The sequence below is a fragment of the Manduca sexta genome, chromosome 23, assembly GCF_014839805.1.
Source record: "Manduca sexta isolate Smith_Timp_Sample1 chromosome 23, JHU_Msex_v1.0, whole genome shotgun sequence".
NCBI classification, from domain to species: domain Eukaryota; kingdom Metazoa; phylum Arthropoda; class Insecta; order Lepidoptera; family Sphingidae; genus Manduca; species Manduca sexta.
Genome location: NC_051137.1, coordinates 5,506,923 through 5,519,236, shown reverse-complemented (window position 1 = coordinate 5,519,236; position 12,314 = coordinate 5,506,923). Strand labels below are relative to the sequence as shown.

The 12,314-nt window shown below is 34.7% G+C and overlaps 1 protein-coding gene across 4 annotated transcripts in view; it reads left to right on the top strand.

Moving 5' to 3' along the window:
- Positions 1 to 9,939, top strand: part of LOC115448269 (whirlin) — a 72,947-nt gene extending 63,008 nt beyond the window's left edge. For 2 of the 4 annotated variants that reach the window (XM_037441699.1, XM_037441698.1), the window contains exons 16-20: positions 3,663 to 3,668; positions 4,244 to 4,324; positions 5,438 to 5,707; positions 6,668 to 6,808; positions 6,923 to 9,939. In XM_037441699.1, coding sequence (XP_037297596.1) covers positions 3,663 to 3,668; positions 4,244 to 4,324; positions 5,438 to 5,707; positions 6,668 to 6,808; positions 6,923 to 7,003 — 579 coding nt within the window. In that variant the 3' untranslated portion in view covers positions 7,004 to 9,939. The remainder of the gene's footprint in view (positions 1 to 3,662; positions 3,669 to 4,243; positions 4,325 to 5,437; positions 5,708 to 6,667; positions 6,809 to 6,922) is intronic. The other 2 variants (XM_037441701.1, XM_037441700.1) reach the window with 1 other exon arrangement.
- Positions 9,940 to 12,314: the final 2,375 nt, after the last annotated feature.

The window sequence follows — 12,314 nt, the reverse complement described above, 5'->3', positions numbered from 1 at the left end:
TGAGTCATAAGGCGAGACAATGGATACCGGTGAGAACGCGAAAGGCCTTTTAGCACGATCGATAATCCAAGAATAACGTAAACAAACATGAACAAATCGGTTTAATCTCACACCGTTAGTTCCCACGAGGCGGACATCTGTCCAAAACTGGACAAACCGGAAATCATAAAGACAAGCACCTGCGATTCCCATGGTCCGGGAGGAGCGTCGACGAATTTAATAACGCATAAAGAGAACCGCTTCGTGCCAGCTTTGTTAAGATTTTAATTAATATGGTTTTTATATCGTACAAAAACGTATTATCATTTAATGGCATTAAAATCGTAGCATTTGGTAATGAATAGATGTTTTTTGACTTTTCATCGTAAAAAATGTGAGTAGTTTCCGACTATATTACGATGAAAAAATTTACAAAGAAATTTTTATCGATATTTTTTTAGTTTATAAGAACAGTTAAGAAAACTTGGCAGCGAAATCGTGTGTACATAATAATCATTTAATATAATATAAATTTTATTGTAATTTAGAAATTATACAAACCACAAAACACTTACAATATTGTATCTCGAGTTAATTAAATAAATCTGTAGAAGTTTAATATGTATTAAATTCATGGAGATTAATTACGCACAGAAATATGTAGTTACACAAAGCATTAGTTCGCAAACAATGAAAATAAACCTTCATTCAAGCCTACGAGCACGTGAGCTCATTAGCAATGTAAAGAAAAAGTAATTGTATAATTTGTATAAGCTTATCTCAGCATTTCGCCGTGTACAGCAAGCATAATGCAACCGTTACATAAGCGTCTTATAGCATTTTTAGTAAAAAGTGAGATGTTGTTTTAATATTCCACATTTAGAATTTGCGTAAGTTTTCTCTCAACTTTTTATCTGAAAAATAAAACTGCGCTGACAAAAATAAATAAATTAACCCTGTACGTTATATCTGAAATATAAATCTGTGTAATTCTTTTAATAAAATATATCGCTAGTGCACTAATAAAATCACACACATGACATATATTTTTCATCAACATGACGGCGATCGTCTTTCTACCTAAAAGTTATGGAATACCGTCACAGTATAATATTTCCAAATTCTAGAAGAACGGTATGCCTACTAATTTTATCATTAAATATCACATTGCCACAAATCCCCATTACCATAAATTGAAACATCATGCGTGTGAAACAATGTTAAAACAATAAATATTGTAGAGACGATTGCAACTGATTGCCTACTCTACATTCGTTTTTCTATTAAAACATGACTTCAATGTTTTCACTGCGTTGTATCGAGAGACATTTCATTAACTAAACGACGGAAAGTTTGTAATTGAATCAAGCTCTTTAGAATGATTAGTGAAGCGTAGTCTGTGCAGTGGTCGGTAAAAGTGAAATGGCGGTTTTGTCCATTGCCGTATTGCAGCCAGTTTCACTTACCAAAGGGCACGTTTCTCTTTATTAACAGGATGATAAGAAATTATTGTATTCTTTTGTACCTTAATAATGTAAATGTAATAATTTCTGAAGACATATAATAATGTATGTAGATAATCTATAAATTGTCAAGTCCAAAATGATAACGGCAAAAAAATCAGACGGAATATAATAAGGTATGGTTATAATACTATAACCACCATATAATGTAGTATGTAATACTACATTATAGTAAAAAATTACCTATAATGTAGTATGTAATACTACATTATAGGTATTTTTTTACTTAATTTAAACTCTTACGTACTTTAATTAGGTGAATATATATTTACAACTTAAAAGTAGACGTTATATTTTACTTAATTTAAAAATGTAAAAATTCTACTTCCCTGTAAAACTTTCCTTTTAGCTCGGGCTACGCTGGCCGCTTAATTTTCTCATTACACCTTAGATTTTCTTGGTATTACGCGATGCAATTCTCTATTTAGCTATTAAGTTTCAACTGATTCTTTTTATGGCTAACAACAACTAGTGGCGTTTGTTAGGGGTATAATACGTAAAACGTATGGCAATACAAAAAGTATTTCAAAAGTTTATTTGCAATTGAGATAACATAAAAAATACGCAAATATCTGACCAAATATTTGTATTATAAGAAAGTTTAAAACTTTAACACAAATAAATCATTTAATCTAGATAAGTAAGATGCTAAGCGTGTAGACCAATTACTACAAATTTCGCGACTGATACTTCCTCAAAACCATGTAGATAAGAGACTATGAGTATATTGTACATCAACTATTCAGCCAGCGTACACCAGTGTTATATTTAACTAGATTAGTATTCTAGGGAACAAAAGGTTTTATTCACTAGTATAAATATGACTCGAAATATTTCACCAATGAATTTTAAGTTCCATATCAATGAAGTCTTAACAATGTGTTTCTTATATAGCTGTACCATCAATGTAAGTTTAAACTTCCTTCTTTTTGGAATGATATTGGTGTTTCACAATAATATATTTTTTATTTTGTTATGAAACACATATATACAAATGTAACAGAAAATAATAGATTTTGAGATTTATCGTGTGGGAACCTGTTTTTCCTTGGCAAATGTGCCTTCGTTTATGTCTGATGCGGGATAACAGTAGTATATTATTACAAACTTTTTGTTAATGAAAGAATTTTCCGAATTGGACCGGTAGTATTAGAGATTATCGTGTCCAAATAAAAAAATAATAAACTTATTAGCTTTATGGAAAAATAAAAATTATAAGCTCAATAAAATAGAATTTATTCATTATGACTTATATATCTTGCAGTTCATCGTTGAAGATACTATAAATGTAGCATCTGATATAGAATAATAAAAACAAAGATCCGTAAGAACTTCGGAAATCTCTTTGTATAACTGATGACACCAAAAGTGCCGTTAGCGTCACGATCTAAAAACTTCCAACTCATAATCTCCGCAAATAGCCCGATATAGCGGAATCCCCTATTAACATGTTACATATTATAAAGGAAAAGCGTTCATTAGCAATTAATTCTAAAAGTCTTTGCTTATACCATTGAACGAAATTTACATAATCACAGTTGGTTATTGTTAATTTTTATTCCTTAGCACTACCGCAAAACCATGTATATTGAGATAACAGAATAGATAGTGCCGTAGTAGTCCGGTCATTTGCACAGGGAAGAGCTGGTGAGCGAGCTCGGGAGTGGACGCACGGGCCACGAGGCGCGTGTTGGACGGTCGGACGGAATCGGCCGATGCTATCATTTTATTTATAGAAGACACTAACGAGACGCACTGTATCGTAGCCGCTGCTCGATACAGCCACCAGATAGCGTTCGGATATTCTGAGAAATAGTCTCGTTATGACGAAGCGAAGTCTTAAACTAAAGTGAAATTTAAACAATCAGATTACGCCACCTCACAGATTCTTTGTACTTAAATATAAACAAAGGAGGCATTCTTTCAGCGTAAAGCCGCTTCCTTTATGAGTAAATACTGAATATGACAGACTATACACAGGCTGAGCATTTCGTAGAAAGTTGACGCAACGGCCCGCGAACAACAACTTAAACACAATAACACAATAGGACCAAATTATTGCACGACTTGAAAGTTGCCACCTGCCTTTCGCCTAGCAGCGACTATAATATAAATAAAATGATTATTTTTTTCATGCGGTCTTATGCTTTCTGTGAACAGGACCAGGTATGTAATTCTTTTTTTAATTAGTTTTTAAATATTATCATGGAATATTCAATTAAATACATTTTATTTTATACCTTTATTAATAAAGAAAATGGTTAGAACCGGTTTTTGCTTTCATTAACGGTTTGTAGTATCCTTAGACGTTATAAATGTACGCTAACTTAAGTATAGTTTTAATACCCTTTAATGCTCATTTTTGACTATGAATTTTCATTTAGGTATTACTAAGTACGTTTTTTCCTTATAAAACATATGAATCCTTAACCTATCTACTCTTGAAACAAGTATATACCAGAAAGTCCTTTGCGCACAGCTAGATTATATTTGCTAGACGCTTGGTAACTATGGTCAGGGAACATTGAACATAACAAACACAAGCACGTTTGCTGTGAGCACCGCGAAGGTACTGCGCGGTGGTGTGCCACTGTCGTGCTAAGGTGTGTGATGGCGAGCGTGAGCTACGGTGGCTCCGTGGTTACGTGGATACGTGGTTAGGTGTGAGGAGATGCGTCATGGCGCGCGGCGCGAGCGTCGGAGCGTGATGTATCTGGTCCTGAGTGAGTGTGATGTTTCAGTGCGGCTATCTCGAGGGGCTGCGCTCATCACTCGGTGGCTGGACGCAGAAAGTTAAATCATGGTACTGGGGACGACCTCTAGTAAGTGGCCCGGCCTCATCGCCAGACTGACCAGCCAACTGTCCTAGCACATTGACGACTATTACATTGCACGAAACAAAAAACTTTGAAATTTTTATTGGAAATTATCGCTTCATAATAAATACCATTGCTTGGTGTTAGACACTAAATTACCTATCTACTTATTGTATGTTATCACTTCTCTTATCGTTGCACTTCATTTGGATATTAATTTTATCGCCTAACGTTTTCTTTGATACATATCAGAGTAGTACCGCACACCAAATGATTTTTTCCGGTAACATCATTAGCCTGTAGAGGTAATTCTTTTGTCGTGAATGGATCGCGCTACGTGCTGCATGAAGAATTTAGTAAATTAATAATCATTTCACAAAAAAAACCTGTAGGCACATTGCGATATAGATGCCGACGTCAGTTTCTTCTCATAAAATTATGATAAAATATACATTTGGACTATTTCAACATACAAGTCAAACGCATGGTGGCAATCGCATTTAAATAAAATATGTACATTATTTTTTATTTTAGCTTTTGTTACGTGGTTATGTTCATATTGTATGTTTGGTTCTCATGGTTCTATACTCGATTAGTTTATGCGCAACTGGGATAAAATTTCCTCATGATTACATGACACTTGTAAAATATGACGACTTGGAACCACGCCACCGAGTGATCGAAACGCATGAATCCAAGCCTCCAGCACACATCTCACTTACAGCTTCCTAATACATTATGTACTCGTATACGTACACTACATTTGTAACTGAGAGGCACAAGGACTAATAATGATCTTTACCAACATCCACTGCTATTTTCTGTTTGTCAATACGATTTAGAACATTAATTGGAGAGTTACTGCCCTTTGCCGCCCAGCTACACTTTTCAAAATTTTCTTAGAGCACTATATTAGAGGCTGAGTTGGTTTTGCTGTTGTTAGCATCGTAGCGTTACAGATTTAGTGTGGATGTGGTAACTAGCAAATAGGACATAGGATCAGTCTTAAGTATCTTTCATTCGTGTATATATTCCATAAAATTTAATGTGACTAATTGGAAAATTAAAGATTTTGAAGAAATATCGATTTCGATTTTATCAGTATACAATGTTTCTTAGGAGTTAGCACACAATCTGTCACGAAGCTTCGATATGAAAGAAGAGAGCGGTGCTTTGCTTGAGAATCGAGAGGGCATCCGGAGGCACCAGTCGATGCAGCGGCTGCAGCACGGCGAACAGCAGATGGACGAGGGACGCGCGGCACGTGTGGTGCCCGACCACCACGGCAACTTGCGCATAACCGTGCAGAAAACCAAACCGATACTTGGCATCGCCATCGAGGGCGGCGCCAACACCAAGCATCCGCTGCCTCGAATTATTAACATACATGTAAGATTATTGCCCGCCGCTTTCGTGTTATAAAAATAACCTAAAATATTATTTTTTTATGATTATGAGAATTGTGTTTTTATAACTAGGTATGTAGTTCTAAAAATATATTCTGGTTGAACTTTCACCTATTATAATAAACTTTAAATATCTTCTATTAAATACTCTTTGAATTAAAACTTTCTCTGTTTTAGCTCTATAGACGAGAAGTATCTTAACTTCGCCCTTAAATTACAAGTTTTAGGCTGTTCGTTGTAGCAGCGTACGAAAGTAGTTAAAAGTATTATACTTACAACGTCCGTGTCATGTCAGCATGTTTATATTATAGTACCAGTCTTATATGTATAACGTAATGGCTTATTTATTTGTTATTATTTACGTAACTCTTTTCTTTATGATAGATAATTATAAGCTGAATTATAATCAGCAGACATTGGAGATTGACTTTACGCCGCGTTAAAGCTTTTAAATATTTAAATAGTACGCGCTAATTCACACATACTAATAAACACACTTTTGGAAGGAATATATGCGTTATTCAAGCTTTTGCGCTCTTTAGGATTTAGCGACACGTATGCTGCGCACTTAATACAATGCACGCTAACATCGTGCCTACCTGATATTTCTACGTTCACACCGAGACATCATCTATAAAATATAAATGCGATCCAACATTTGTCGCTAAAACAGTCACAAAGAAGGAGTCTTAATAGCGAGCCATGGGAAGTGTGCAAATGTTTAAATTGTATTCTTTGCATATCAATTTTTTAACGAATCATTTTACAACACGTCCCCAAATCATACATAATTGGCAAGCCACGGCCATAGCTTTCGTACTTGTGCAAAAACTAACTTATATGCATATACCCTAATTATACCTCATGATGTCAATACGCTTAAATCGATACAATATCATTATATTAAGGTAACGTATTCATCCAAGGTTATTTGTGTTTATAGGAGCACGGGGCAGCGTACGAAGCTGGAGGACTTGAAGTTGGTCAGCTAATATTAGCGGTGGATGGACATCGAGTGGAAGGCCTGCAGCACCAGGATGTCGCTCGACTTATTGCCGAGTCTTTTGCTCAGAGAGATAAACCGGTGAGATATTCTTAACAAACCATGTTTTAAATCATATGTGTCAATCTTAAACTATAATAAGTTTATGAATGTTTAAAATACATTTATAAAAAATATAAATATTGAATTTTCTAGGAAATCGAGTTCCTAGTCGTAGAAGCAAAGAAATCGAACCTGGAACCAAAGCCGACTGCACTAATATTTCTGGAGGCCTAACACCTACTCTCCCTCCCCGCCAGCGACCCACCGGCCGCGCTGGGCAGCGCGATGCCGGAGGTCGACCTCACCGCGCCCACCACGGAATAGCCAATTCCAACCTGCGCTGCCACATGCTCTTCTAAACGCGCTCATCATCTCGAGTCGTGAGCCGCATCCGCCTGCTCTAGCGCCTCCGCGCCGCTGCGCCTCAGCGCTCTTAACATCCTCTCTATACTTCGACATTTAACATCTGTCCATGTCAGCAAGTCGCGAGCGCGCCAGGTGTCCGATTGGTTGCGGACCACACGGCACAAGTGCGTTTAGCTCTACGGGGAATCAAGCAATCGTATGAATGATGTTCACTGATTATAACCTTTGCTAACCTAACGTTGCAACGGACTGAAATGAGTACAACTCGCAAACCGGCCATAGATCGACGCAGGTGAAACAGAAGGCTATGAAGAATAATGGCACAAGGGAGGCAAACAACTTTTTATATCTTGACGTATTGTCCAATATCGAAATTAGTTACGAAGCACACTGCCCGGGAGATTTTAAATGAAATTTCAAGTAACTCAAGTACGTCCCTATTTTCTATGGGATATTTCGGGTAGTCTGAAGTAAATTTTGTAAATTGTTTTCTAGTGAAGTAGAGATTACACCAATTTTACCAGTAGTCAGCGACTGAATTTTATAAAGTAAATTCTCCTACTTTTACTGATTACGATAAGTTCATCTTAAAAGTCACACATCCCAGCGGACACGATTTACCCAGTAAGATTCGATCGATAGATCAATTCCGTAACTAATTTTACTAGTACTATAGATGTAAAATAAATGACGATAACATAGATCTTACGAAGTTCATTGACAAGAATCGTGCAATTTTGTTGTTCGGCAACGGTGCTCCGAAAGATATCACTCATGACATGGCAGTTCACATCGGTAGTGTTTCACTAGTGGTCGAGTAGCGCTTCAAGTTCGGCATTCGGCATCCACGACAGTTCACTCGAGCCTCGCCTCATCCCAGATCGTTGTATCGATGGTAGTGTCGGTATTGTGTTGTAACAAGCTGTAGTGCCCCCAGAGCTAATCATCGTCATCGGTAGAGCAAGGCTTGCAGCACGCGACACGCTCCTAAGCAAGGTGCTCCTTCCTCACAGAACATATTCTTAAATAATTCCAATTTGATACCCTGCTTTAAATTTCCGTAAAAGTATTATAGACCAGAAAAATGGAAAACCTTTAGTTGACATTTCAGAAGCATAATTTCCACAATGATTAAATCAATTCAGTTAGTACAGTTTGCTTAGCGAGTCCGAGTCAAGAAGTGCATTTAACAGTTGTCATTCCAACAGGTAGATAAGCGGTGAGTTAACGAAATTATGGCGGAGAGGGATTTTAGCCCACTCTTTATTTATATACGTAGTTTATAAGTGAATGTGTGCAATATAATCAAATATTATTTTAGATGTTAGAAACAGTAAACGTTATGTGAAATACAATATTTACCGGATTAATATGTGACAGTTATATGTGTTTTGAATTTTAAATAAAATCTTAAAGTAAAGTTTATGGGCCACAAGGACCGCTACATGTCTATACTCCCCTATGTATCTAAGTGAGTGTTGCTAGGGCTTTATATAACGGCTGTAGATATTGTACACTTCCCAACCGACGCGACGCGATGTTATACCCTACGATTACATGTACTCGTATGTAATGTCATGCTATCTGTATCTGAACCTCATTACTCCTTGTAATCTGAACTATTGTAAATATATATAATATCTGTATCTACTCGTAAGCTGTAAATAACACGTTTGAATGTATTGTAAAAATTAATATAAATATTTATCGAAGTTAGTGCCAAAAGCATTTTACAATTCCCTCATTATGCGTGTACCCTGTACAGTATGAATTATATTGTATTAAACAGAGGTGCTGACGCGGCGTGCGACAGTGCCGTACGGTCTACCTGTAGATAATGTCTAATAAAAGATTTTATATTATATTATATTCGTATATTATGCTAATATAACACCACACAGAATTAATATGCTTTTAAAGTATTTTATCGTCTTCATATTATCATTATACGATTTAAAGTCATTGCCTGTTTTAATATCATATTATGTATTTAAATTATACGAATGTTTTCACGTTGTACACAAGTGCTGAATATGTATCGATTTTAAATTTATTTTCAAGTACATCCTTATGTGGATAGCTTTAAGTCACACGTGGACATCCGCCTCTTCTTACCGATTTAACCCTTTGAAAATATATTAAAATTGATGAACAGAATATGCACTGATACAACTATATTTTTACATGTAATTATAGTTAATTTTAAATTATACCTAATTGTATTTAAAAATTACCTATAAGTTTGTATGGTTATATTTAAGTGGTCATGTGTTTAGAAGCGGACGCGGCGGTCTCGCCCGACCTTCTATTTGAGTCAATTCATAATTTACGTACCTACCTACGTATTGGACACAAACCAAAAGCAATTTTAAACGTAGAATTTAAGTATTATTTTAATACGATCACATAAAATTATAGGTTACTCGAGCGATTTCCATAATTTCTGGAATTAATTTAATTGTTGTTTTGCCTATGTTTACCAACGAGTTGCAATATTGTTATTTTAGATCGCTTTCGAGTCGTACCCTCGTGCACTTTGCAGAGTTGAGTCGCCGAATGTATTTCCTAATTATTCTATGCCGTCCATTTATGTTCGCGTTTAATTTGTCCTGAGACGGGTGTAATGTTAATGTGAATTTTTAAATCAACATATTTTAATCTTAGGTACTCTTCGATGTGTTGGTAAACATTACAGATATTAATGCAGTGTTAAACTTCGCGCAGGTGTTTCGTTGAGAAGATCTATGTTGTAGTCTGTTGTTAAGTTTGTCGTTGATGACAAAAATATATTGTTATCTAGATAGCGTTGTGTTTTATTTTTTCCGAAATCAATAAGTTAGGCTTGAAAAAAATGAATAAATAAAATGTTTTAATATGTGGCGCACAACTATGCATCAGTGATTTTTATAAGTATGTGGCAACTAGCAATGGTTTGTATGTTTAACTTTGCTATACGCTTACGAAAAGGAACATTTCGCTTGAACCTTACTTGAGCTTGTTTCTCAAACAAAATTCATGTTTATGGTAAGCTCATAAAATTATACAGATATAGAAACGTTGAATTCTAAAGTTCAATTCTTATCTATCTTAAATAAATATATGAAATGTCTTCATCTCTCCTGCGGATAACTCATTAATGCCTAAACCTATCTCCGACTCAATACAAGAGATTCGTCCTTTCAATGACTGACTAAAGAGTTTACTGATTTAAAACATCAGATCTAAGAAAAGAAAAATGTCCTATGATATTCATAATTACGTTATATAAGTATGAAGTATATGAGTGTGAACCTACTCTATCAGGAGAGCCTACCATCAACTTTAGACGTTTCCAGACTTTGTATTTGAAAAATGATTCAACTCACTTAATACTTATTTTTTATTGTTTCGAAGTGCATGAAAAATATTAAAGGTATAGCAAAGTAATCAAATGCCTTAATCGAGTGTCAAGCAGCGATCATAGAAAATTCGCGTGCGTTCGTTTGGCGATATGAATTTAGAAAGTGAAACTACCAATTCTTTGTAATTATTTTTTTTTCGTTTTTTGTCTATGAAGTTATTATCAGTGTAATATCCATATTATCTAATAAAAAATACTCTTATAAATCTACTTCAACCTTTAAAACCTAACTTGAAAAAATTACATAAAGCCTTAAAGTCCAATTCAATTTATTCATTTAGACCCATGCCTGAGCCACGATATAGTCGGACTATGTCCCTGATATTTAAGGGTACGTATGTATAATATCAACTGAGTCATTTATATATTACAAATGTATAAATAAAGTTGTTTTATTATTCGAAATCATAATATTTTGTTTGACCGAGCAGGTCCTCTTTGACGTTGTGTGGGCGTATCTATTTTATCTAACGTATACATACGATGTTTTCATCATACAAAATGAAAACAATAGTGATATCACAAAAAAATATATAATAAAGTAAAATACATTTAAGGAAAATATAAGTAATAATACTTATTACAGCGTTACGATATTATACGCTTTATATGACCTACATCAATATCAAATTAAAACTACGTGCTAAACGTGTTTACGTGACATACCTATTTAACGACTTTATAAATAATCTGATATCATTACGAAAGAATAACGATCAAAGTACTTTATCTAAGAGAAAATCAGAAATCGCTAAAAAATTTTATTAATAGTTATTCGGCAGTGAGTCGACTTATTTAAATAATGTATAAATACATTGTAACAAGTTATGATGGGGTTGTCATGTCTGCAAAAGGTAATAACCCCGAAATTTAAACCAAGATTAAATATAAAAAAAAGAATAACGAAAGAAACAATTCAATGTTCTATATATGATGATTGCTTTTGCGTTGGCTTTTACGGCTTTTTTTCAAAAATATGTAATTTACAGACGTAAGCCAAGTGCAATATGTCGACGAACTTAAGCACCTGCTCTCATTCCACTCCAAAGTCGTGTCTGCGGAATAAGCTACTTACACATGACGTACCTCAAGAGATCCAGCTTAGGTTTAATGACCGGCCGTTAAAATTACATAATAATTTTTATTATTGCAAAATTATTAAATAAATTCTACTCTACTGTGACGTTTTATTGCCGGTGTGAGAAAACAAAGTACAATATAATAAACTTAGAACGACGAAAGATAATTTTTGAATCAGCACAATATATTTATCTCTTTGAGATTCTCTATCAAGTTGTTTTGTAAACCAAAGCTCATTGACTTAGAACGTAACAAACTTATTTGGATTCGCAAGTGTTGTTTTCGTTTTAACGAAACTTCTACACACTTATTCCTGTTTCGCTAGAAACTGTTTTAAGATATAAGCTTATGTCCACGGAGGAAATTAATAATTTATAAATAACGTTACTAATAACCGGCCTTTACTATGTTGTTATTTTGTAAATCTTGTTTTGTGATCCCTTTTTTAACTTCTAAAGAACATTAAATATTGCCAGTTAATATAAATGAAATTCATAATTTATTTTAAAATAAACTGCATTTCTGTGATGTCCGTGACTCCCCGCTATATCATCAGCTACCTCAGAATAGAAGGATGGTAAAATTAATTAGCGATGTTATTTCGGTGCAAGTACTTAAGTCATAGGATAGTGACAAAGGGTAAATTGAACAGTTCTCGTAAGGGGAAAACAAGACCTCGTATATTTAAAAAAGATTTTA